The sequence below is a fragment of the Heteronotia binoei genome, chromosome 2 (assembly GCF_032191835.1).
Source record: "Heteronotia binoei isolate CCM8104 ecotype False Entrance Well chromosome 2, APGP_CSIRO_Hbin_v1, whole genome shotgun sequence".
Taxonomy (NCBI): Eukaryota; Metazoa; Chordata; class Lepidosauria; order Squamata; family Gekkonidae; genus Heteronotia; species Heteronotia binoei.
Genome location: NC_083224.1, coordinates 87,307,621 through 87,334,951, shown reverse-complemented (window position 1 = coordinate 87,334,951; position 27,331 = coordinate 87,307,621). Strand labels below are relative to the sequence as shown.

The 27,331-nt window shown below is 46.5% G+C and overlaps 2 protein-coding genes across 2 annotated transcripts in view; one reads left to right on the top strand and one right to left on the bottom strand.

Annotated features, from left to right (window-relative positions):
• Nucleotides 1–891: 891 nt before the first annotated feature.
• On the bottom strand, nucleotides 892–6,599 carry SRSF3 (serine and arginine rich splicing factor 3). The gene is made up of 6 exons (XM_060231516.1): nucleotides 6,295–6,599; nucleotides 5,464–5,671; nucleotides 4,406–4,540; nucleotides 2,394–2,432; nucleotides 1,849–1,935; nucleotides 892–1,655 (listed from the first exon to the last, which is right to left on the bottom strand). The coding sequence occupies exons 2-6, from the start codon at nucleotides 5,667–5,669 to the stop codon at nucleotides 1,628–1,630; spliced, it is 495 nt and encodes a 164-aa protein (XP_060087499.1). The 5' UTR covers nucleotides 5,670–5,671; nucleotides 6,295–6,599; the 3' UTR covers nucleotides 892–1,627.
• LOC132566457 (parathyroid hormone 4-like) overlaps nucleotides 6,545–27,331 on the top strand; it is a 55,186-nt gene continuing 34,399 nt past the window's right edge. Inside the window, exon 1 of the mRNA XM_060231515.1 lies at nucleotides 6,545–6,714. Coding sequence (XP_060087498.1) covers nucleotides 6,650–6,714 — 65 coding nt within the window. The 5' untranslated portion in view covers nucleotides 6,545–6,649. The remainder of the gene's footprint in view (nucleotides 6,715–27,331) is intronic.

Genomic DNA, 27,331 nt, shown 5'->3' with positions numbered 1-27,331 from the left:
TAAAAGGTGGTATGTGGGTTTATTTTAAGCTGTTTTCATTTCCCCTCCCTTGGTGCAAGTCAAAATCAGCTAAGTCCTTACTGACTTGATCAAGAATACCTGGGCTATCACTGATTTCTGGAGCCCAGTTGCCGGAAAATTCTAATTTTCTAAAATTAAAAGACATAAGCATCCTGTGCTTGCTTTTCAGTTATGTTTATTATGCACAGCTTGCTCTTTGCTCAGGGTAGTAATACCCTATGGATGATAATTTTGCCCCATTATAAGCTGCAATAGTGTTCCCTTTTCAATGCTTGATAAGAAATTCAACAAGGTATTTTCAAATAGTTTGGATTTAATCTAAATGCAGGAGCAATCACTTTCTAGCATACAAGATCAATGTACATATTGATGTTCTAATCACATCTGTCATAAGCAGTTTCTATTGCAGATAAACATTGCATGCAACACTTCACTTTAAAGCAAGGCAGTTTTAGCTTTGTGAATATGACAAAGCTAAGCTTAATGCATAATTCTGAATTCCTCAACAGCAAGCTCAAGTGATTAGTTTGAGTGCTTCATTACTCCAATGCATCTGAGTGCAGCATGCTAACCCATATGTTACTGTAACTGGTTTGAATGTCATGTAGTAGCCATCTGATTAATAATATGGGTTCATGATGAAGACAACCACCATCAGAGCAGGAGGTATTTTAACAAAGGACTTTGTGGAAGTAGTTACTTATGTATGAACATTCTCTTTGAACAGTGGATTATCCAAGCATTAAGCACAGTGAAATTTGAATATGGCTCCACAATAGTAACAGTTCAAATGAAAATGTACACGTCCACCTGGACATTATATTTTGCTTGAAAGTACATCAAAATATAAAAGTTAAATACTTACAACAATTTGTAACCAAAACTTTAATCCCAAGATCTCCAAAAAGTTTACAGTGACATGACAACTTCTGCACAATGTTACCACCTACAATGTACCCTTATGCATACGAATAATTTGCTTCAGTATCTGGCAGCTCATTATCTAAGGAATACTCTATTCTCAGAAATACAAAATTAAATCTGTAACTTACATAACAGAAAGTAGTTGTAACTTTGAGATAATACAAATTAGAACTTGCAAACAGTTTTTTTCTTTAAAAAAAAATCTAGCTACAAAGTTTTCATATTCCCTTTCCTGGCCATTGTTTTTATTCTGATAATTATTTTGACCAAGTTTCACAAGCCATCCCTGAATGGATTACCCTTCTGTGACTGTAGCAAATGTTCATGATTTAATAGTCCATTTGTATTATAAAATTTAGACTAGAAGCATTTGCCACTGCATGGCTTTTCAGGTTTATTTGGTAAAGGTACACAAGGTATTTGTTAACATTAATGTAAGTTCAAATTATGCTTAAGGGTACACCATAAAGTTTATTACACTTCATATGATCTGCTCAGAATCATATACAGAGTCAACAACTGTTACATTTGTCACCTGTTACAAGAGACAAGAACAAAATTTGACAGCTAAAACATTTTAAAAATGCACCAAGCTTATGAAGTCTTAAAGAAAACAATGTTCTGTACATACTCCTTTCTTCAGATCTAATGTGACTTCCTGTACACTGCTCTTCCTCAAGTTCTATTTCCTGTCATTTGACCTGGAGCGGCTAAATAGAATAGATTAAAAATTAAATTGCATTGCTTGATAAATGAAATTCAATATATTTCACTACACAACTGTGCCATGACTAATTTCTAGGCCCCCCCATATAAATATGAAGTTAGAACTCTATACACCAAGTCAAACAACTTTTATTGTTCTAGAGCTTTACTATAATTCAACAAAGGCAGCATTCTTACCTACGAGATCTGGAAAACGAACGAGAAGGCTTATGATTTCTTTCCCTTGACAGTGATCTCTCTCTCCTTCTATCTCTAGAAACAGATCTGTAACAAGAACATTCAGAATTATGTGACAGTTTTTACGCACTCTAGTGACTTTGGTAGAAATTAGACCAACATAGTGGCAGGCAATGTGTTTAACTGCGTTAACTCTCTTAGCCCTTCACTATCACATTTTAAAAACTGCTCATACTTAGTTCACACTATTTTATTAAATCTTGTTACACTTGTAAGCATCCACTTTAAATAGATATTTGTCATTTCAAAAGTGAATTCAGATACACATTACAATAACCTAAGTACTGCAGAGTGTTATATAATGCTAACACATCCTTTGTAATAACATTGGTAGAATAATGGCAACTACCCAATGTAATTTTAGACCTTGTCCTTTGGACATTAAAATAGAACATTTAAAAACTATTATTATTTCCCACTGGAAATTTTCTGTACCACAACACTGACAAGCCTCTTGCTTTCTATAAGCGATGCCAATAATTTACCTGCTGCGGCTACGAGAGAAACTTCTCCTTCGTGGAGATCTACAACCAGAAAAAGAAAAATGAGTCTTTTCATCATTTCAGCACTATTAGGGTGAGGCAATTCCCAACTTGTCAAGTCACTGTTGGGCCCAGTGAATGTGTCAAGATAAATGGCACCCATCGTTCAGCAAAGTGGAAAGATTAGGGCAGTAAAACAAAACTCAGCGTGATCAGCATGTTTCCAACCATGAGTTTGCTTTAACTAAAAAATCCTCATAGCAAACCTGTCCAATGCAGCACTTCCATCTCAACTAAATCCTCTGCCTAGAACACTATCCAAAGACCCACAAGTAGTTCCAAAATTGGTATAAACCGCTATTTTGGAACCCATGCAAGGCAAGAGACCACACAGGACACATGGTACCAAGTGAAAGACCAATGCAGTGATAATGCCATTAAATGCTCAGTTAAGAGCTGCATATTTGTGAATGTAAATTTTAAAATGCCATAGTGTGTTTAGACTACAGAACCTTAGTCTGCCCAGTTCATCCCAAAAAGTAATTGTTTTAAGTTCTGACACTGTTAGTAAAACCATTTAAAGGTGAAAGGAGTTGGCAGATTTTTGCAAGGAAGAAATAAATGTTAGCAATTAAGTGTAGTTTGCCATCTTGCATGCAAATAATACTGCAGTTTAGTTACTTATATTAAATTTCCTTAACACCCTTAAAAGTTTTATTCAAGCAACATGTGTTACCACTAAATTATGCACAGCCAGCCTTTGATTGAGAAAAATAATTACTTATAAGCCGCTTACTCCTTATTTTAACCAGCAGTAAACTGTATAAGCAGGAAAAACTTACTAGTTTTTTGGTTTCAACAAGCTAGAAATGGTGAGGTGAGGCTGCCGGACTGACTGCCAAGAAGAATTTGCTGAAAAGGTTTTGCCAGATGTTGCGTTGTATTTAGTTGGTTGGCGAAGGGGGTGTTGTGGATTTTTCCTGCTTTTTTGTTAGCCGAAGGCTGCTGCTGCAGTTGTTGTGAAGACATTTGGTAAATAAACAGCTGAGCTGATTGGCCGGGAATGTGTGGGCGGTCGAGGTGGCTGCTGCCGATTTGGTTAAGGTTGGAGAGAAGGCTGAGAGAAAACAGCATGCTCGGGAACCAAAGGGCGGTGCAACCTGACGACTGGCCATGCCTGGGTCATGTGAAACGACACCAGCCAAGCTGAATGGGGCGCGCTGGTCACATGACGCTGAAAGGGCTAGTTGACTGGCTAATGCAGACTCAGAGGGTGGTGAGAAGAGACATGATGGTGACTCTGTAACGGGTTCATTTTTATTAATAGATGGACCAAAAAGCATAAAAAAATGAAAAACAAGCCATCAGTACAACCATCTATTAGCTAACAAATACTATTGTGTTTCACTCTTATCCTGTACAGACCTCCTTAGCCTGTTGCAGGTGATTATCAGTTCTTGTAGAAGCCAAGTACTGAAAGTGAATAATTAACACCCAACTTGCCTGGGTCAGAGAATGCTTACCAAGTAAAAATTTAGTGTTGTAGAACTCTGACAGCAGAGTAATACCTCAACAATTTTACTAGTGAAAAATGTAGCTAAATAACTATTACTTACTTAAGCATTATTCTTAAGCAGTTGCCTGCAGGGCACATACTTGTGCTAAAATGGGGAAAAATCTCAGTGAAAAAGCCAAGCTGTTGTAATGTTTACCACAACGGAAAAAGCAAAAAACCCTACGTTTGAGTACTGGGAAGAAAGTGGAAATAACTAGAGGATGAACAGACTTTAGAAGGAAAGAAGATAATTGATGTTAGAGGGCACTATCAACTGGCATAGATACCTAAGGACAAAAGTCAGTGTTTGACAATATATGCTTAATATGTCTTCCCCTAAAACCTTTTCACACTTTAAAATTTGTTTGATATTCATAATCAGTATGCTTTTCAAAAAGTCTATTATGCCAAATTTTAATACTGTCAAGATCTATGTAAGTTTTGTGATGATCATAGGTACCTGCGGCGAGGTGGAGGACTTCTTCTACGGTAATCATCTCGAGGACGTCTACCCCATGAAGGAGGTGGACCACGGTTCCGACTACGCTTTTCACCATTGGACAGTTCCACCCTGACACGGCATCCACAAAGAGTTCTGGGGGTGGGGAAAAAGAGAAAGTCATTACCAACAATAACCAAACTGAACTCTGCATTTTTCTAAAATGATTTTAGATGATTTGCAAGGGTTCCATTATTTGCTTTGGTAGACAGCATTTTCATGCAGACTGTATTTTAATTTCCTGCTCAAATCATATAAACAAGCAAATAAATACATCAACATGCTAGATATGTAGCATTTTGTTTACTGTCTATAGTACAACACACCTGAAGCTATTTCTTAAGGTAAATATCTATACTGCTTTCAAATATATTAAGAACTTGTATACCAACACTGAACACTGCAGAGTTTGAAAACGTTACACAATGATAATGCTCTATACTTAAACTCCAACACAAAGAAAAAATTAGCAATACTTAAGTGTTTTTGTATTGTTTGGGTTTCTTTCTCCTTAAGAAAAATATGGTATTCACACAAGTAAACCACATTACTTATCTAACAGGAACATGTAAAGAAACCTGTGATTGTTAAGTTTTCCTTAGCTAGTCTACCCTCAACACACACTCCTCAAGTACTAATACCACAACTGGCGAGAGCCAGTTTGGTGTAGTGGTAAAATGTGCAAACTCTTATCTGGGAGAAACAGGTTTGATTCCCCACTCCTCCACTTGCATCTGCTGGAATGGCCTTAGGTCAGCCATAACTCTGGCAGAGGTTGTCCTTGAAAGAGCAGCTGCTGTGAGAGCCCTCTCAGTCCCACCCACCTCACAGGGTGTCTGTTGTGGGGGAAGAAGGTAAAGGAGATTCTGAGCTGAGACTCTGAAATTTGGAGTTGAGGTTGGGATATAAATCTAATATCTCACATCTTCTTATTCTTCTAAAATATGCTGCAGTGTTACTGATAGCCTAGAGTACATATGTACGACCTCTCCACCCCAGAAATAAATGTATGACTTTACCTCCCATCTAGTTCTCGAACTGCATCAGCAGCATCACGTGGGTCTTCAAATTCAACAAAGGCAAAACCAGGGGGATTTCGAGCAACCCACACGCTGCGCAGTGGTCCATAGTAGCCAAAAGCACGTTCCAGCTCAGTCTTGTTGCCATTGTTCCCAAGGTTCCCTACATATACCTTGCAGTCCAGTGGACATGAATCACGATGCATCTCTGCAAGACATAAGGGGGGGGGCATGTGGATCAATTCCCTTTAGGAACAGGACCCAATACTACTTAACTTATAAAAACTCAGCACTTTTAACACACAGGCCACTTTAATTCCTGGCTTGAAAGGAGGAGGCTTTTAGAGGATGAGTCGAACCTTCCCCAAATTCAGACCAGTCTACTTTTTCAAAGCACAAGGATCTCTTGATCTCGCAACTGCACATACCTCCCGGTTCCAAAACTGGCTTATTGCCAAGCCCCATTTAGGCGCTGGCCAGTTCTTTATTAGTACCGTGAGTCGGTGCTGAGGTAAATTAGGACTCATTTTTCCTCAAAAAAAATCAACTTGTAATTACTGTGAGCAGGAAACCCACTCACTAAACCGCTTCTCACTGAGGCAAGCAATCATGGATTCCCGCAGTTCTCTCCCTCCCTCCAATTATCGTGACTCTGGGTACACAGCAACAACGTCCCCCACGCCCTATCAACTTACAACCCATCTCTCTTCAACCATTCCCCGGTACTAACTGCCTGGCTGAATACCCGACGCCACTCCGACTACACAAAATGGCGGCGGTTCTTTGTCCGCTGTCGCAACGGCGCGGCCTTACAACCCAACCCTGTCTCACCGGCTTTCGGGCTAGGAAAACTATCCTAAATTGTTGCTTTTGCAGCTATGTTGCCGCCGCTGCTGCTTTTTCTACTCCTCTCAGCCGCCTGGCTCGAATGCTCTCGCTCGCTTTCCCGCCAAGACAAACCTCCGCTACCACGCTCGCTTCTTCGCACTGGACAAAATGGCGGACAATAGGTACACGCCCTGGGTTTATATATGTCCTGCCCTCTTTGTAACGTAACCAGCATGTCTACCAATTACAATTCGTCTCTGCTGTGATAGACATTTCAGAGCTCTCCGCCCATCCCCCGAAGCTGCCCTGACTCGAAGGAGCTGCTTTTCTTTTACGTTGTTGCTCTGTGGGTTGGGTCATGCTCACAATAGCAGCCCGGCTGGAAGGCACAAGGCTTTGTAGGCTGAAAAGTTTCTCGTGGAGGTATGAAAGAGCTCGAATTTATGTCGGAATTGGCAGTTTCGCTTTTCATTTCTAACAAATAAAGCCTTGGCTTCTTGAAATTATAAGTTCTAAGCAGCGGGATCCCAATGCTTGCAAAAGCTGTGGGACAGCCTACTTCAAAAGTACTGGCTAATACGGAATTGTTACCTCATAGGGTTGCCAGCCTCTAGGTGGCGCCTGGGGATCTCCCGCTTGCAGCTAGGTGGGGCCTGGAGATCAGCACCCGCGAAGAAAATGGCTGCTTTGAAGGGTGGGCTCTGTGGCATTGTCCCATGCTGAGGCCCCTCCCCTCCCTAAACCCCGCGGTCTCCCAGATCCGCCCCCAAAGTTTTCAGGTATTTTCCAACACAGACCCGCCAAGCCTGGTTGAATCCCTGCTGTTTTTAGCCAGAATTCGCATTGGATTGTAGGTTTAAAAGAAAAAAAATCTCCCAGTGATTGAAAGAAGTTTAAGAATGCAGTGTTAATGATTGCCAACTCCAGGTTGGGAAATGCCTGGAGATTTGGGGGGTGGAGCCTAGAGAGGACGGAGTTGGGAGTGGGTGAGGGACCTCAGCAGACTGGCTATAATGCATTGGAATCCTCCTCCAAAGCTCCCATTTTCTCCAGGGAAACTGATCTCTGCAGTCTAGAGATCACTTGTAATTATGGGAGTTGTCCAGGCACATCTGGAGTTTGACAGTCCCATTTGGTATTATATTTTGTTATCCTATTTGGTATTCTTATTTGGAGGTTCCTATCTGGCAATTGGAAAAGAGGAAGACCCAACATGAGATTGACTCAATAAAAGAAGCCACTGCCCCTCAGTTTACAAAGTCCTGAGAATGGCTGCTAATGAAGAAAGCTAATTCATAGTCATCATAATTTGGAAGCAGCTTGTCAGCATTTAACACAAACGCATCTGGCACCAGTGGAATTTGCTTGACAGTGTTATTTATTGGGAACTGATTATTAAGAAGGTGAAGGAAAGCCATTTTATAGATGTGTGAAGGCATTCATTTTTTCAGTGTTTTAAAAACATTTATAAAAAGTTGATTTTCATCAGAAGTGCTAAGACTACAGACTGTTTGAAAACCATGCCTTCTGCAGCAAAAAATACAGGTTGCTGCAGGTCATGGGGAAGAGATGCCTGAACACATCCACTTTTTTGTGGGGGGGGGGGGGGGATTACTTGGCATGTTTGTAAAATGGGGCAGAATTCTGGCCAATCCTTATTTGAATTAAACCCTGCATCTTCTGACTCAGCCCTGGCATTAAAAACTGGTTGCCATAGGGTTGCCAGCCTCCAGGTGGCACCTGGAGATCTGCTATTACAGGGGATCTCCAGACTACCAAGATCAGTTCCTATGGAGAAAATGACTGCTTTGGAGGTTGCTCCCTATGGCATTATACCCTGCTCACCTGCTGAAGTCCCTACCCTCACCAAACTCCTCCCTCTACCCCCAAAATATCCAGGTATTTCCCAACCCAGAGCTGGTAACACTAGTTGTACATGTTCACATTAAACACAGTATAGAGGGAGAAACGGACAAGAAAGATATAGATGAACATTGCAGATTTAAAGACTAACTAGTAATGTGTTGTGGCATCAGCTACTGTGAACTTGCAAAAAAGGCAGGGAGTATCAATATTATAAGTTTCTGCAGTTGAGAGAGCTCACAATTAGAAACATGATTACTTTTTGTTCACACACACACAGGAGAGAGAGAGAGAGAAGTCAAATAGATGAGGAAGACTATCAGCTTTTAAAAAACTTATTTTGTTTGCGACATTACTAGGCAGAGCACATCTGGAAACAAGATGCAGTGGAAAGTAATATATATAGAAATTTCAAGTAAATGTCTGTTAGGTTCTACAGTTGTCTTTATTTTGGTTGCCAAAGACTCATCTACCCACCTAGAAGACAGTGTAATAGAATTTATAGCAAAATATGCTCAGAATTATTATAAATACTTGAGATTGTGTGAATCCAGTATATCCCATACAGAACTTTTTAGGACAGACACCTTTTTAACTAGCTCTGTTTTCCTGAGCCTTTTACTGAGCAGATAAAGGTTTTCCCACTACTTATCCCCATGCTAGAGAAACAGCCTCCCAGCTTTACTTACTCCACAATCAGGGCAGGGTGCAAAAGTGCACAGGGAGCCAATGCATCACTCCACTGGCATATCTGAGGTATGGTGGCAGAGTCGCAGTTTTGTGCCCCAGTTGGCCATCAGCCTAGCAACAGCAGCACAGCTGGCTGCACTGTTAGGAAAAAGGGTGGACCCAGAGAAGTGGCAGGAATTAGTTTACTCCCTAACGTGCTTCAGCCTGAGAATACCCCCCCCCCCCAACTGGTGGGAAAACCTCCACAGCATAGGCCATAGGTGCCCATGCAATGAAAAAGACCAAGTGCCCCACAAAGGCACAGCCCTACCCCCAAACTCAGAGACACTTAGCACCACTAAGGGACTAACACACAAGAGCAAAGTACATGCATGTAACTAACATGGCACATTTCAAAACCCTAACATGTACTCCATCTCTGTATAGCAGAGAAGGCACAGTGCCATACTAGTCATAGGAAGTTAGCAACCTTTGTCATTAGTCCTTGTGATATTTTGATCAATAAAGTCTGGGGTGTTCTGGAACTCTGTCCCTGTCTGTTTGTTTGTGAGTTGATCCCCCTACCACCATCTGTGACTTTCTCTCAGGTTTGTAGAAAAAATGGCAAATGTTTGAGAGCTGCAAGACATGAATGCGAGGGGGAGAAAGCAAAAGAGGAAGGAAGGGAGGAAGTCAAGGTGGAAAGAAAGGAGCTTTAAATGTGTTCTCCAAGCCCCCCACGTCAGCTGGCTTGGTTTGGAGAAAGGATTTAAGGAGACAAATGCCTTCTCCAGGCTGGTCAATGGGGTCGTGGGGGCTTCAAGAGCCACACAATATGTGTGAAAGAGCCACATGTATCTCTTGAGCCACAATTTGGCCACCCCTGCCATAGCCTCTGGTTGGGCTTCCTGCCTCAGTGTCCCCCACTTGTGTATCTTCTGGAGTATGTGAGTGCAGGGTTGGGGCTGCCACCCCCCGCCCAGGCAGTGTGGAGGGGCATAGTAGTGCCCCTTTCCTTGATGGGAGGTACACCTGCTCACCTGACCTCCAGATAGTGCAGTAGTAGCTGCTTCCAGACAATTGTGTTGTGGAGCATGTTACATGTGAAGAACTTGGCAATACCAAGGGGCTACAGGGCCTATGGCCCCTTGTGGTGCAGGCAGGGGACATTTTGTTGAAAAATAGGTGGTGGAGCTCATCCAGGGATTGTTATGCAGCTGCACATACTATTCAATGGACAAGGAGGTGGAACTCTCAGAAAGGTTCAGGAGCTGCGCTCCTGTGAATCCCACTGAATCTGAGACCTGGGTGCAGGCAATGCAAGCATAGCTTCAGATGGTGGAATACCTGTTCATTGACTATGTGGTTCTGATGGTGCACCTGGTTGGCAGTGGTGCAGTCTGCTTCTCATCTCTGGCATGTGGTGTGAGCAGATATGGAAGCAAAGGGTATCCTGGTCACCAGCCAACTAAATACTCCACCAATTGAGCACTCTTCCCAGTGGGCGCACAACTTACTAGCCAGTCCTTGTCCTTTGGCCAGGTGGCCAGCAGGTGATTGAGGCCAAATGCAGCAAGGATCTGTGTATTGTGCATACAGTATGAGAACTTGGCCATAAGGTCTGTGAAGATACCCTGGTGGTTAAAGGTGGCCTGCACATTCAAGTGGTGTTCGTTGCGTAGACCTGCAGAGATCCTGGAAGACGGTGAGCACAGTGAGATGGAGGAACAGCTCGACCTCCTCTATGAGGAAATACACGTGCCCCTGTAGTTGCAGCAGCATGGCACCTGGGAAGCTGTGGAGGCAATGGCTCACCAAGGACAGGGACATCTCCAGCACTTCGGCCAGAACTGCTTGGAATGAACAAGTGACAAGACAACGGAGGGACAGCAGCAACTCCTGTGTGATGGGGATGGCCCTGGGGGTGGGCACCTGGCCCTGGAGTGCATGGCCCAATGCCTCTGTGATGCCCTCTGGAGGCAAGGGAACATCATACCTGGGGTCCATGGGGTCTTGAAAGCACCAGCCCAGTCACTGCTTTCTTGCATACATTTTTATTTTCTTTCTCCTCCTTTCTCCTTTTTATTTTCAGTTGACAATTCCAGGTGCCTGAGGCTTTGGTTATCTTCATGGATCTCGGTTATAATACATTATAAAGGAGAACAGCCACGATACTGCAACCTGCCTCTTTGCCTAGGAACCTCCTTGAGACAATTCTTCTCCCTTTCTGGAAGCAGCAGCAGCTGCTGCTTCTCTTTTCTCCTTTTAGCTGGCTTGGCTTTCTTTTCTGCTCTTGTGTCTTCTCCAGCCAGCCCCCTTTCATTTCCCTTTCTTCTCTTTTTATGGCCCCAGCTTCACACCTGGCTCTTGAATTAAGCAGCACTCACCTCTTCTCCATTTCATGCACTCCACAGCCAAAGCTCACCTTAAGGAACCTGGGCCCAGAAAGCCATTGTTCTCCCATCCAGGCTTGCTCACTCCCTCCATATTTTTTGAGCTTCCATTGGACAAATTGCTAAAGCTACTCTGCTGTGGAGGCTACCATGGCTGCAGCCTCCTGCCCCTGGTCTCACCTTGTTCCACCCAGGTGTGTCCTGCTACCACGCCCAGAGGTGTATCCTACCCCATCAGGCAGGTCATTGGCAGGTAGCTCACCACAGTCTCACATAGGGCTTAGATGGCCATCCTGTCCAAGCGGAACCACACCAGGCAAATGTTGCCAGGAAGTTGTGGGGTTCTGATGCATTCACAACAGCCTCTCCAATGGTGTTGCTGTTGTACAATGTGGCAGCAAGTGGACTGTCTGGATCCCTACTCCATCCTGTGGCCAGTATGTGTGTGTGGGTGCATTCCAATGCTTCAAGGTTCTCATACTGCTTCAGTGCTTCAGGCCCCCACACTTTCATTCCCCTGTGGCATGTTGGCATAATTGTGCTGGGCCCAGTGGGTGATGATACCCATAACTGGATTGAGGCTGAGAAAGTGTTCCTGCAAAGGCTGGTGCTGGGGCCTGCCAATGTGGCCTTTGCTACCATCAGGAGCAGCTGTTTGCCACTGTGCATGATGGCAGAGCAGGTCTCTGTCCTGGGCTGGGCTGCAAAGATAGAATCTGTCCATCCTGAAGTGATACCTTGGGACTGGCTTGGAGGTATGTGCATGGCCTCATTGCTCAGGTGGTGGTGGACGGCCTGGCTGGTGTTGAGGCTCTGATTCAGAGAGAAGGGCGAGGTATAAATCTGCAGTCTTCTTCTAATCACAGACATGTGAGATGAGGATATCAGTGCTGTTGTGGCCCCAGCAAACCCACTGGGTGACCCCTCCATGAGGCCCCAGGCAGGCTGCATGCTTACCAGCTTGTGGAGAAATGCCATCTTGTGTGTGTTTCACTTTCTGTGGGCTGGATGGGAGGAGACTATCAAACTTTAGGTAGGCCTTGGCCTAATCTCATTCCTCCCCTTCCCTCCCATTTCCAACCAGTAATCTGAGGGCAACTTCCTAGGGAGGACAGGAAATCCATCAAGGTTATGGGGAGATCTGCCCTAGAATACTGCAGGAGGAAGAGCAAGTTCCTGCATAGGAACTGCTGTATATATTATCCAGTTTTGGGGCGGGAAGCCAGTCGATCAGATGGTTGGAGGTTGTAAGAGACAGTGGTAGATATAGCCCTGCTAGGGTTGCCAAGTCCAAGTCAAATATCTGGGTACTTTGGGGGTGGAGCCTCTGGGGCAAACATAATTGAACTCCAAAGGGAATTCTGGCCATTATATTTAAAGGGACCACACAGCTTTCAAATGCTTTCCCAACACTGGAGATAATGAAGGATAGGGGCACCTTCTTTTGGGGCTCATAGAATTGAACCCCCTGGTCCTATTTTTTTGAAACTTTGAGGGTGTTTTGAAGAGAGGCTGAAAATTTGGTGCCTCTACTTAAAAAAACAGCACCCCCCCCCCGAGTGTCCAGCAGACATTTCCCTCCCCCACCCCCCACTTTGGGGTGGAGGACCTCCATATCGGGGGATCCCTTGCCCCCATCTGGGGGTTCACAACCCTAAGCCCTGCTCCCAGGCCGGAGATGGTGGCCATGTTATTTATATATTTATTGGATTTATATCTCGCCCTCCCAGCAAATGACTCAGAGCGGCTAACAACCATTAAAACCGCAAAAACATCAAAACATGAAACATAGAACAATCAACAGAATTACTATACAATAAATAATCAGTTAAAATTATATGATCAATGAGCAATAACGTTGCCAATACTATCCAGAGATCTCGTCAGATATGGCACTAATAGTGTTGGAGCAGTAATGTTGACCAGGATTGTCCGTTCTGTGGTGATTTGACAGCCGTCTCTCATATTATTTGCTGAATGCAAGGTGGAATAATTCAGTCTTGCAAGCCCTGTGGTATTGTGGGAGGTCCCACAGGGCTCTGATGTTGTCTGGGAGCACATTCAACCATGTAGGAGTTGCCACAGAGAAGGCCCAGGTCCTGGCAGTGCTCAGCTGGGCCTCCTTTGGCCTGGAGATCACCAGTAGATTTTTGGTCCTTGAATGCAATACTCTCTGGGGCACGTGTGAGGAAAGGTGGTCCTGAAGGTAGGCAGGTCGCAGGCCTTAAAGGGCTTTAAAGGTCAGCACCAACACCTTGAAACGAATCTGGATTGCCACAGGCAGCCAATACAATGCTTTCACCACAGGTTGAATATGCTCCCATGCTGGTAGCTCTAATAACAACCTGGCTGCTGCATTCTGCACCAGCTGTAGCTTCCGAGTTTGAGGGCAACCCCATGTAGAGCATGTTAACAGTAGTTTATTCTCGAGATGATCATGGCATGGATCACAGTCACCAAGTTGCTGCGTTCAAGGAAGGGAACCAACTGCCTTATCTGCCTAAGATGATAAAAGACTGATCTGGCAGTGGCTCCCACCTGGGCCTCCATTGTCAAAGAAGGCTCCAGGAGTACCTCCAAGCTCTTAACCTTAGGCGCTAACACCAAAGGTGCCCCATCAAAGGTCGGTAGGAGGATCTCTCCCCCAAACTGCCACAACTTAGGTACAGGATCTCCGTCTTCATTGGATTTGGGGGGAGATATGTTTGATCTGCTTACCCCAGAGTAACGAAGTAATGTACCTGCCCTGCATACCACCTAGATAGGGCATGAGTTTAGAGCAAGCAGAGAGATGAAGCATTTTTATTCACGTTATTTTATTTCTTCTTTTCACTTCTGATGTACCTGTATATTAGGACTGCCAAGTCCTTCTCGCAGAAGTGACATCATTGCACTGGGCAAGCCACGCCAGGGACGCTCTAGGATTCACAGTAAAATTCTATGGTACCATAGAGTTTTACTTCAAATCCTAGAGTGCCCCTAGCACAATGTGCCTGGGGTGATGACAGGGCTCCTTGGGGGCAGGGATTCCCCTGGCAGCCTGCTCCATACTGGCAGATTGCCCCCCCACCACCAACTGGGGGATCTCCTGCCCCCAGCAGGAGCTTGGAAACTCTACTGTGTATAGTTGTGAGTTTTAAATAAACCTTTGATTGTTGAAGGAGTGAAGTCCCTCTGTACCACATAGTTCTCCCAACTGCTTAGAAATGCTCAGAGTAAGTCAGGGAATCTCTAAGGAGGGAAACTAATAAATGGCTAGTTGCCAAATTTCCAGGAGAGCCCCAAAGGACCCTGAGGTAGGTTTGTAGTGACACCAGAGGGAGGTTAGGAGGCTGTCCTGCTAAACTGGAGCCTGACAGGGACAGTGGTGGCAGCAATACCCTGAGGCAGTGAAGTGGAACAGCCCCTTCAGGTATCGGGTCAGAATCACAGGAGGGGTAGGCAGAGCGGGGCCTGCCAGCTGACACAGACCTGGTCTGCAATACACCCATTCCATGGCTGTAAACCAGGAGGAGATGAATCATAAAATCATAGAGTTGGAAGGGACCTCTAAGGTCATCTAGTCCAACCCCCTTCACAATGCAGGAAACTCACAAACACCTCCCCCTAAATTCACAGGATCTTCATTGCTGTAAGATGGCCATCTAGCCTCTGTTTAAAAACCTCCGAGGAAGGAGAGCCCACCACCTCCCGAGGAAGCCTGTTCCACTGAGGAATCGCTCTAACGGTCAGGAAGTTCTTCCTTATGTTGAGCTGGAAACTCTTCTGATTTAATTTCAAACCCTTGGTTCTGGTCCTACCTTCCGGGACCACAGAAAACAATTCCACACCATCCTCTATATGACAGCCCTTCAAGTACTTGAAGATGGTGATCATATCACCTCTCAGCCACCTCCTCTCCAGGCTAAACATACCCAGGTCCTTCAACCTTTCCTCATGGGATTTGGTCTCCAGACCCCTCAGCATCTTCGTCACCCTCCTCTGGACCCGTTCCAGCTTGTCTATATGCTTCTTAAATTGTGGTGCCCAAAACTGAACACAATACTCCAGAGCAGAGTAAAGCGATACCATCACATCACGTGATCTGGACACTATACTTCTGTTGATACAGACCAAAATTGCATTTGCCTTTTTAGCCACCTCATCACACTGTTGACTCATGTTCAGCGTATGATCCACTAAGACCCCTAGATCCTTTTCGCACATACTACTGCTAAGACAAGTCTCCCCCATCCTATAACCGTGCATTGGATTCTTACTACCTAAATGCAGAACTTTACATTTATCCCTGTTAAAATTCATTTTATTGATTTTAGCCCAGTTTTCCAGCCTGTCAAGGTCATCCTGTATCCTGTTTCTGTATTCTTCTGTGTTTGCAGCCCCTCCCAGTTTAGTATCATCTGCAAATGTAATAAGCATTCCCTCTATTCCTTCATTCGAATCATTGATAAAGATGTTGAACAGAACAGGTCCCAGGACAGATCCTTGAGGCACTCCACTTGTTACTCCTCTCCAAGAGGATGAGGAACCATTCACAAGCACTCTTTGGGTGCGATCTGTCAACCAGTTACAGATCCACCTAACTGTAACAGGATCCAAACCACATTTTACCAACTTGTCAACAAGGATAGTATGTGGAACCTTATCAAAAGCCTTACTGAAATCAAGATAAACGATGTCTACATCACTTCCCTGATCCAGCAAGGTAGTCACTTTCTCAGAAAAAGAGATCAGGTTAGTCTGACATGACTTGTTCTTAAGGAAACCATTCTGGCTCTTCGTAATCACATCCATTTTTTCTAAATGTTCCAGGACCGACTGTTTGATGATTTGTTCTAAAACTTTTCTAGGTATAGACGTCAAGCTGACGGGTCAGTAGTTACCCGAATCCTCTTTTTTCCCCTTCTTGAAGATGGGGACAACATTTGCCCACCTCCAGTCTTCCAGCACCTCTCCTGTTCTCCAAGAATTCTCAAAAATAATAGTCAGAGGCTCAGAAATTACATCTGCAAGCTCTTTTGCACCCTTGGATGCAATTCATCTGGCCCTGAGGACTTAGTTTCATTTAAAGAAATTAGGTGTTTATGTACTACCCCATGCTGATCCTAGGTTGGAACTTCATACCCTCCTTATGTGTTCTGTTTTTGCCATGTTGAGCACCATTTCCCTCAGAACAGAAGACCGAGGAAAAGTAGGAATTGAGCAGTTCCGCCCTCTCTTCATTACCTGTTACAATTTCACTTTCTTGCCCTTGCAATGGGCTTACTCTTGGGTCCCATGCTCTTTAACTTGTTCATAAATGATTTGCAGTTGAGAGTAAGCAGTGAAGTGGCCAAGTTTGCGGATGACACTAAATTGTTCAGGGTGGTAAGAACGAGAGAGAATTGTGAGGAACTCCAAAGGGATCTGTTAAGGCTGGGTGAGTGGGCGTCAACGTGGCAGATGAGGTTCAATGTGGCCAAGTGCAAAGTAATGCACATTGGGGCCAAGAATCCCAGCTGCAAATACAAGTTGATGGGGTGTGAACTGGCAGAGACCGACCAAGAGAGAGATCTTGGGGTCGTGGTAGATAACTCACTGAAAATGTCAAGACAGTGTGCGATTGCAATTAAAAAGGCCAACACCATGCTGGGAATTATTAGGAAGAGAATTGAAAACAAATCAGCCAGTATCAATCCTCTCTGGTTCTCACCATCCTGAACAATTTAGTGTCATCTGCAAACTTGGCCACTTTACTGCTTGCTCTCAACTCCAAATCATTTATGAACAAGATCTTCTTCGTGGTCTCTGTGCATCACACTGATGGGATTAAGGCGCCTGCGCCGATCACGATCGGTAACTTCAAAAGCTGCGGATTTCTGCGCCCCAGGCCCAGTGCGCATTCGCAGAGCCCCCACTGCGCATGCCCACCCGGCCCGGAGCAGACATCCCGCCAGTTCTCTTCTGACCGCCGCTTGGATCAGTCGATCAGTCGCTACGGTCGGTACTTTTTTTCATAATCTATCCAGGATTGTGGATTTCCAAATATTTCATATTTTTTCTTTCTTGTTTTAGTTTATTGTTTTCGCTTTGCTCAGAGAAAGGGCGAAATTTGGACTTTTTTCCTTCCCTTTCCACCTCCCCTTTTCCCCTCCTTCCCCTCATCCTTTCCCGCCACGCATGGAAAGGCGCTGGGGATTTTTCCGGAGGTGTACGAGGTATGGCAGCAAGATAGCCCCTCCGGACGGACATTCTCTCTGCCTACTCTGCCTTGGAGAGTCCCATATTCCTGACTCCTGTGTGCACTGTTCGAAGTTTTTGAAACAGACTAAGAAAAATCGAGCAGCCCGGCTGGCCGCTGCATTAATGGAGAAGGCGCTTTCACCGAAAAAGATGTCGACCACCCCTAGACCGTCGACATCCGAGTCGGTCGGTACCGACAGGGCCCTTACCGACGCTGATCGCCCCAGCAAAACAGCGGGCTTGGCATCGAAGTCGGACTCCTCTACGCCCGCGAAACAGCCTAGAGAGGAGAAGGCTGCCCACACCGAGCCGAGAAAGAAAAAAGCAGAAAAGCCCAAACACAGCGGGCACTCTGCGTCTTCCGCTCCGACGTCGCCATCGATACAGCCGGTACGGTTCCACCTTGAGGTTATTTGCCTCTCCGAGTCGTCAACTCAGCCCACCTGCGCTGTCCTCCATGTCGACGCAGATAGCAATCTCGTCGGACTCAGACCGTGACATAGAGCTCGCTCAACGCTCGGGAACGGAACAGAGTCCTCTCGAAGGTCATCGTGTGCGGACTCCATCCCCTCAAACTAGTGGGGGCAACTGCACTACTCCTCTACGAGGTCGGTCGTGCAGCCCGCGCAGAAGGTCTCTCACTCGCCATCGCTCCCGAAGCGCCCGTCGGGACCGATCCGGCAGCCGCTCCAGAAGCCCTACACGTCGACACCGATCGCGAGAATCGACCGAAGCTAGATCGCCGGTCGATCGTTCTCCGAGACCGAAGCCTAGGGAAAGCTCCCCGTTGAGAAAGCCACCGCCTCCGGTGCCATGGGACCAGAGACAGTGGCAATACCTCTATGGATCCTATCCGATGCCTTCAGTTTTCCCCTGGATGCCCCCCCAGGCAGATGGACTGGGACCAATAATCTGAGGCATCGGTGAGATCAAGAACGTCCTACCATACACCGAGACATGTACCGTCGGCATCGCTGTCGAAACCCCCCGGTACCGAAAAGCCCGCTAAGAAGGGAAGCCCCCCTCGCTCCCGAGGATCGGAGAAAGAGACCCCAGAGCCAGCCAAGACTCCGGACACGCCCCATCCCAGGTCGGAGCGCTCAGAATCACCAGAAGATTCTAAATCGGAGGAAGAATCCGCCTCAGAGGAACAAGGCACCCCTTCCTCTCCTGAGCAACCATCACCTTCCCAGAAGGTCGGGGAGGAACAACCCATATCCCCTTCCGAGGACCTCAAATCATACGGGGACCTCATTAAACGGATGGCCCAAACACTTGCCCTGACCACTGTCCAACCCCAACCGGTAGTAACAGACAATGTCTTCGACGTTGTACAACTGGATACCTCCACAGCAGTGGCGCTGCCCCTGACTAGTCATGCTGCACACAGCCAAATCTGCATGGGACAAGCCTGCGTCGACACCGATATCCTCGCGCAGACTCGACCACATGTATAGAATTCAGGAGTCTACAGCTGAATTTCTATTCAACCACCCTAAGCCCAACTCGGTGGTAGTCGCCTCATCTTCCAAAGCTAGGAAGACCCATTCTACCCCCCCAGATAGGGAGGGTAAGAAACTGGACAACCTGGGTAGGCGAATTTATACAGCTGGCTCACTAGGCGTAAAGATGGCCAACTATACAGCATGTATGGGCCGCTACCAATATGCGTTATGGGACCAGCTATCTACCATCTTACCCACTCTTCCGGAACAAGCTAAAGTAGCTGTTAGAAAACTACAGAAAGAAGGAATTGCACTGGCAAAGCAACAAATAAGCTCTGCTAAACATGTAGGCGACGTTGGGGCCAAGACCATCTCCTCAGCTGTGACCCTCAGAAGACACTCCTGGCTGAGGTCAACGGCCCTTCAACCAGACACCCAGTCCTATATAGAAGATCTTCCATTCGACGGCAGCGGACTGTTTAGTGCCAATACCGACTCCGTATTACAGGAAATGGATAAAAGCATTCGAACATCTAGAAATCTGGGGGTGTCTACCTCATCCAAATCACAGTCCAGACGACCCTGGTCAAAAACCTGGAATAAGAAGCCCTTTTCAAAACAGCAAGGGGACCAACAGTGGAGACCCAAAGGCTCAGGTTCTTTCTCAAAAACACAATATACCACCAAGTCTCACCGACTTCAACTCAAACTCCACGCCAGAAGGGGAATCGACAACCCAAACAGGGTCTTTGACTGTTCCCCACTGCATATTTCCCCTTCCCCGTCCCTCTGCAACCGGACAAGACTTTACCCTTTTTTCCCAGCATGGTTCAACATCACTACAGACAGATGGGTTCTGTCTATAATTCACATGGGCTACCAAATAGAGTTTCATCAACAACCCACCGTCCCTACAGTCATCTACACTACTCCCTCTCAGGCACTACGGGAAGAAGTACAAGCGCTTCTAAGCAAAAATGCGATAGAAGCAGTTCCACCAAATCAGGAGGGACAAGGTTTTTATTCCCGATATTTTATAATCCCCAAGCGGGATGGTGGCCTCCGACCCATTATGGACTTGAGAGCTCTCAACATTTTCATCGCTCAGCACAAGTTCCGAATGGTCTCCCTGCAAAACATTCTACCTCTTCTCAACCAGGACGATTGGATGGCCACGTTGGACCTGCAGGACGCATACTTCCACATAAGTATCCACCCAGAACATCGGAAGTTCCTCAGGTTTACTATTGGAAAATCTCACTTTCAATACCGGGCACTGCCATTCGGCCTTTCGACGGCCCCGAGGGTCTTTACAAAAACCATGGCAGTAGTGGCAGCGCATCTGAGACTACAGGGGATAACAGTGTTCCCATATATAGATGATTGGCTTCTGGTGGCAAACTCGAAGGATCGTCTATTACATCACATCCGGGTAACCTTGACCCTCCTACAAGAGTTAGGGCTACAGGTCAACAGCAAGAAGTCGCATCTTCAACCTTGCCAAAGGACACAGTTCATTGGAGCGATCCTAGACACACGAAGGTGCAAGGCATTTCTTCCGCCAAGCAGAGCGAGCGACATCATCTCCCTAGTGACGGAGTTCCTCCACAACCCAACTGTGAGAGCGAGGCAAGTCCAGCGCCTTCTAGGACTGATGGCCGCGACCACATCGGTCATCGTCTTCGCCAGGTTCCACATGAGAATCCTCCAATTGTGGTTCATCAGAGCTTTCAACAATCTGACAGACCCCCCATCACGCAGGATGGTCATCCCGAGACCAGTCCTACTCTCTCTGGAGTGGTGGCACCAGAAACAGCATCTGATAGAAGGCGCCCCATTTCACAGGACAGCTCCGTCCCTGACCATAACCTCGGACGCATCCCTGTGGGGATGGGGAGCACATCTGAACGGCATGTGCGTAGGGGGCAGGTGGCCTCCATGCCATCTACAATATCACATAAACTTTCTAGAGTTGTTGGCGGTCCATCACGCCATCCTTTCTTTCCGGAAACTGCTTGCCAACAAATCGGTGGCGATTCTAACGGACAACACAACGGCCCTAGCCTACATAAACAGGCAGGGAGGCACAGTGTCCCGGAAGTTATGCCTACTAGCGCTGCGCATATGGGAGATATGCAGAGAAACACAGACGACACTAACAGCAGCACACCTCCCAGGCACTCTCAACGCCTGTGCAGACTCCCTGAGTCGGGGGGGGGGGCATGCTTCACGAATGGGAAATAAATTGGCAGTTTCTCCAACCAGTCTTTCGGAAATGGGGGACCCCGGAAGTGGACGTATTTGCAACTCGCAGCAACTCGAAGTGCAGGAGATTCTGCTGCAGGGGAGGAGCAGACCCGGAGTCGTTGGGGGACGGCCTGCTATTCCCATGGAGGGGGCAACACGTCTACCTGTTTCCCCCCATCCCGCTCATTACCAGGGTGGTCCACAAGATCCACAGCAAACAACCGCGGGGGATCCTCATCACCCCCTGGTGGCCGAGACAACACTGGTTTGCCCCGATCCTGAGCATATCCAAAGGGATCTTTCACCAGTTCCCACCAGCCTTAGACCTACTATTGTCGCACCAAGGGCGGGTGACTCATCACGACGCCCCACGCCTGAAGTTAACGGCGTGGAGGCTGTAGCAGTTCCACTGTCGGCCAGGGCACAAGAAGTCTTCCTCAATTGTAGGAAATTGTCTACACGAAAGTCCTACGACTATAAGTGGTCCAAGTTTGTGGAATTCGCTTCCTCTACGGGGGTAGACCCTTCCAGGGCAGGTCTTCCCACTATTTTGGACTTCCTCCTTGCCTTAATCGATAAAGGTCTAGCTGTGTCCTCAGTTAGAGTGTATCTGGCTGCCATCTCGGCGAACCACATACACATTGAAGGCCACTCAGTTTTTACTCACCCAGACACAAAGAAGTTCCTTCGCGGCCTTGCTAGACTCTACCCAGCAATAAAATTTCCGGCCCCTGCGTGGGACCTCCCAGGGTTTCTACACGCTCTATCGGGCAAACCATTTGAACCCATGGCAACATGCCCACTCCAGTTACTTACGTGGAAGACGGCCTTCCTGCTAGCCATCACTTCGGCTAGGAGAGTCGGTGAGCTTGCCGCTCTCCGCTGTGACAACCCATACTTACGTTTCTGTGCGGAGGGAGTCTGGTTGAGACCGGACGTCAGATTTCTTCCAAAAATAATATAATCTTTTCACATAAATACGGAGATATACCTACCAGTATATTTCCCGAACCCTACGACTGATGTGGAACACAGACTCCATGCACTTGATGTCAAAAGAGCGCTGTCCTTTTACCTACACAGAGTGGGGCCGCTTCGTAAAGACTCCAGACTTTTTCTGTCCTATGCCCCAGCATCACAGGGGAGCAAGGTCTCAGCTCAGAGGATCTCAAAATGGATCACAGAGACCATAAAACTCTGTTACTTAATAAACAAGAGGCCCTTGCCGGGACCCATTAGAGCTCACTCCACCAGAGCGATGGCCACTTCGGCAGCCTTCATGAAAGGAGTGCCTCTGAGAGACATTTGCGAAGCAGCCACGTGGTCCTCCCCGCATACCTTCATCAGACACTATGCGTTGGACCTGAGATGGCATCGAGGCTCTTTGGTTGGCCGGGCGGTGCTGCAGTTGCTGTCTTGCTGATGGACCGTGGCACCCTCCTCCAGGTAGGACATTGGCTTGCTAGTCTCCCATCAGTGTGATGCACAGAGACCACGAAGAAGATAAACAGGTTGCTTACCTGTAACTGATGATCTTCGAGTGGTCATCTGTGCAGTCACACTACCCGCCCTCCTTCCCTCTGCTGCCGGTCCATCAGTGGATCATGCAGCGGTCAGAAGGAACTGGCGGGATGTCCGCTCCGGACCGGGTGGGCATGCGCAGTGGGGGCTCTGCGCATGCGCACCGGGCCTGGGGCGTGGAAATCCACAGCTTTTGAAGTTACCGATCGTGATCGGCGCAGGCGCCTTAATCCCATCAGTGTGACTGCACAGATGACCACTCGAAGATCATCAGTTACAGGTAAGCAACCTGTTTTTAAAGAGCATGGGACCCATTACTGAGCCCTGCGGCACTCCACTACTTACTTGTGGGTAACTACCCACCTTTCTACAGAATCCCCAGGCTAGGAGCCCCCTGGCAAGAATGAGCCTTGCAAATTAAAGGCTAAGGCCCCCACCCACCTCTGACTCAACAGCCAGAGCAACAGCAGAGGGTGGGGCCAGCAACTACCCCCAGGCAAACAAGCCAGCCACTTACCCTATGAGAATCGATTTCCACATAGAGAATAATGAAGTGCTCAGCAGACTCCCCCCCCCCATTTCTGGCAACTCTGAAGGGGGATTGGCCTCTCTACTCATGAGTTGCTGCCAACTTTTTCAAAGTAACACAGACACACCATCCCAAGAGGAAGCCTTTCAATCAGCGACTGAAGCCTCCGGAGGTAGAAACACACATGGTCCTCTGGGGGTGGAGCTTCCCCCCCCCCGCCAGCCAGACTCCCCGAGGAGACACCACCCGGCAGCCAGAGAGGACGCAAGGACTACGAGTCCCAGCATGCACTTTGCGAAGGGAGGCCGGACTGGAGCGAATAGCAGGCCGGTGGTGAGCAGGTCTTTGTGACCTGGAGGAAGGGAGGAGCCTGAAGCCTGCGAGGGAGGCAGGCAGGGAAAGAGACACAGCGCCGTCCCCCCCCCCGCTTCTGGATTTTTGGAGGGCGGGGGAGGAGGTTGCTTAAGTGGGGGTCCCCTGGCAGGGCGGGGGGGTTGGGAAGCCTAAGTAAAATGGACAAACTAACAAGAACTTTAAGAGACTATGATTTGGAGGTTTTTAAGATGGAGTGGAAAAAATTTAGAAGATATGCAGAAAAAGAGTGGAAAGTAAAAGGACATTGGACAATTTTTGATAATGATTAAGTCTTAGAAGAAAGAAGAATATTAATTTTTGGTTTTAATAGTTAAGTGTATCTTTAAATGTTAGTAGTTTTTGATAATGATTAAAATTAAGTTTTAGAAGAAGATAGAGTATAAATATTGGTTCTTGATTAGATTAGAGTACCTTTAAATATTATTATTTTGAATTATTATCATCAGCAAGAGCCAAGTGACGGGGGAAGGGTAATTAGAAAGCATTACTTTTCTGGACGTGTTAATCCTGTATACACAGGTAAAATGATCCTGAGTGAGCCAGGTGCCCACCTGACAATTCCCCAACCTTGTTTTGAGGGCATTTTGGCTTACAGCTGCTGCCTCTGTTCCATTCAGCAGAAGTCTGTGTCTTTAAAGAGGTGGGGGCCACAGGTGTGGTTGAACATTGCTTGGGCCTGCCCTTCTACTTATGTCCCCGTGGTTGGCCTCCTGTGGATGCTGCCTTGTGATTATTTCCCTCAGCCTGCTGCAGCCTCACCCTTGCAATGACTTAGCACAGCTGGTTCAGTTGCTTGGGATTCTGGCACAGTCATAGCCTGTGCAGCCCTATGGCAGGGCCATTTGCTTAGACTGTGGCCAGTGCGGTTCCCTCTTAAGGAATTTTCTAATGACACCACTGCTGTACCTGTGGCTGGTTGCCTCCACTGTAGCAGCTCTCAAGGTTTGTGCTGGCCAAGACCTTGGCAGGCTCCCAATTAAGTCACAATGAAGTTCATCATTGTTGTCACTGGAGCTGAGAATGAGATTTAGCTCAGTGGCACATTGAATGGAAGTGGAGTTTCATTAGGTTTTACCAAAAAAAGAGGAAAAAAATGGTTGATTGCTAGCTTTATTTCCCTCAAATTCAGATACCTGAATGCTGCTGAATGTACTCCATCTGTATTTTAACATCATGAACCCTAACTTTTGGGGTTATAGCATATTGTTATTACTGACAATCTGTTATGGAATACAGCAAGCAGCTGCTTTCATGTTTGGGTATGGACACATCTCACAAACATGTATCAGTGCTGGACTTTGCCATCTAGCGGCCAGCAAAGAGAACTGATTGCCTTTCTAGAGGCAAGTCAATTTCCTTTTTATATGTTTTATATGTATAGCTTCATTAATTCATCTCAGCTACTTGGGGCCTATTTGTGCTTCTATGCCAGTCCCCAATAGAACAGTGCCATCTATTCCAGAAATGCCCTAGAGAAAATCCCAGAAGATCACAAGGTTTGTCAGACTTTAGCTGGGATCACATGGTGGGTTTCATATCAGATTTTTGCTTTTTGTGTAATGTGAAAAGTTGTGGATATCAACAGTACACTCTGAAATTGTCTCCACATGTCTTTAACATTGTACCCAATAAAGAGAAGAATTTTGCTTTATAGCTGGCTAGCTTAGTGTGTTAATTTCATGATACTATTGCTATTACTCATAAATAAAATTCCTAATTTCATTTTTTAAAAGAAGAAACAAGTTGGGGATTTGCAAGGTCTTGCAGGGGGCATCTACCCCCCCCATTTCCTCTTTCACTTCCCTAAAAAAACCATAGCCTTTCCCTTTCCCCCTTTTCTGCCTTTTTTCCACCTTCCCATTCACCAGTCAATCTACATTTATCTCCCCCCCCCCCACTCCAATTTGGTTTTCCCTCTTTCCCCCCCTCTTGCAACCCCTTCATGGGAAAATTCTGGCCAAGTTGTGCAGTGCCAACTCCAGGGCCATGCTCAGTTACATGGTGGGAAACATGCAAGAACTTGCAGGAGAAAGACTTCAGTTTCCCCATATCCCCCTCCTTATACTATTTCCTCTTTCACTCCTCCTAGTAGACATCTTAATGTAATTATTTTTGCTTTCAATGTCCCCCCTCTCCCAAGCCTGTAGCTTTTCTCAGGTTTATAGAAAAAACCTTTTTTGTTCATGGCTCCAATATCTGGATTTAAGTAAGCACAGATCTGGCTACATTAAAAAGAATCAAACAGCTGGAAACTTTTGACAGCACTCAAGTTTGACACTGGTATCCTACTTGGGTAAAAATAAATATGAAACAACATACCTATGAGCTCTACAGGATATTTTAAAAGTTATCCAAATATGTACAGACTTCCACTATTAAGTAGTTTCCACATAGGGATGGGCTTGTTTGGTTTCCTCACTGCTGATGTGGCTGCTAATTTTTTAAAAATTGGCAATGAAACTTCCACAAGGCAAGTTTCTCTGCAGTTTTCCTGTCACAATTCCCCAGCAGCAGCCCCCCATTCATCCTGGGCCACCAGAGTTTTTGCAATTTTTAAAAAATTGCTAGTAGGATATTGTTGTATTGATGATTTAACATTATAATAGCAATCATTACATGTTCTTTGAATTCTCATCTTTCATTTTTTAAAAAAGTATGGCTCTAACCCCTTCTGTTGCAGAGATATGCCTTTTCACAGAAGTCTCTGCAAAGGAAGCAGCTAGAGGCTTCAAAAAAAGCTGGGAATTCAAGTAACGTTTTATACCTGTTGGTATGATATATTGATATACCAATATTCTGTGACAATTTAAAAAAAAAGCCCCGTGATGATGAGGAGATGAAATGGCTGCAGCAGAGACAGGGGAAATGGCTGCCATGTGGACATGTAGGAAGAGAAGCAGAACAGGTTTGAGAAGGGTCTGAGAAGAGCTGTAGAAACCCTGGGAGGTGGTCAAATGCACCACAGTCTGCTTCCCAACAGCACTGAACCAGGGTCAGATATAGGCTTCCCAAACCCCCTGCCCTGCCGGGGGACCCCTGGATTAGCAACCTCCTCCCCCGCTCTCCAAAAATCTGGAAGCGGGGGTGGGGAAACGGTGCCGTGTCTCTTTCCCTGGCTGCCTCCCTCCCTCGCAGGCTTCAGGCTTCTCCCTTCCTCCGGGTCACAAAGACTCGCCCACCACCGGCCCGCTATTCGCTCCAGTCCGGTCTCCCTTCACGAGGTGCATGCTGGGACTTGTAGTCCTTGCGTCCTTTCCGGCTGCCACAGGCGTCTCCTCGGGGAGTCTGGCCAGCAAGGGGGGGGGGAGCTCCGCCCCCAGAGGACCATGTGCGTTTCTACCTCCGGAGGCTTCAGTCGCTGATTGAAAGGCTTCCTCTTGGGATGGGGTGTCTGTGTTACTTTGAACTCGTGAGTAGAGAGGCCAATCCCCCTTCAGTGTTGCCAGAAATGGGGGGGGGGGAGTCTGCTGAGCACTTCATTATTCTCTATGTGGAGATCGATTCTCATAGGGTATAATGGGAAATTGATCTGGAGGTTTCGGCGGCTCTGGGGGCACTGTTTTTTGAGGTAGAGTCACCAAATTTTCAGTATAGCATCTAGTGACTCTCCCCAAAGTATCCCCCAAGTTTCAAAACGATTGGACCATGGGGTCCAATTCTATGAGCCCCAAAAGAAGGTGCCCCTATCCTTCATTATTTCCTATGGAAAGAAGACATTTAAAAAGGTGTGCGGTCCCTTTAAATGTGTTGGCCAGAACTCCCTTGGAGTTCAGTTA

Excerpts from the sequence above, each read along its gene's own strand:
- SRSF3 (XM_060231516.1), bottom strand. The coding sequence starts at position 5,669 with ATGCATCGTGATTCATGTCCACTGGACTGCAAGGTATATGTAGGGAAC. Across the intron at positions 1,936-2,393 it reads TTCTCTCGTAGCCGCAGCAG|ATCTGTTTCTAGAGATAGAA; the intron begins GTAAATTATTGG and ends TTCTTGTTACAG. Across the intron at positions 1,656-1,848 it reads TCGTTTTCCAGATCTCGTAG|CCGCTCCAGGTCAAATGACA; the intron begins GTAAGAATGCTG and ends TATTCTATTTAG.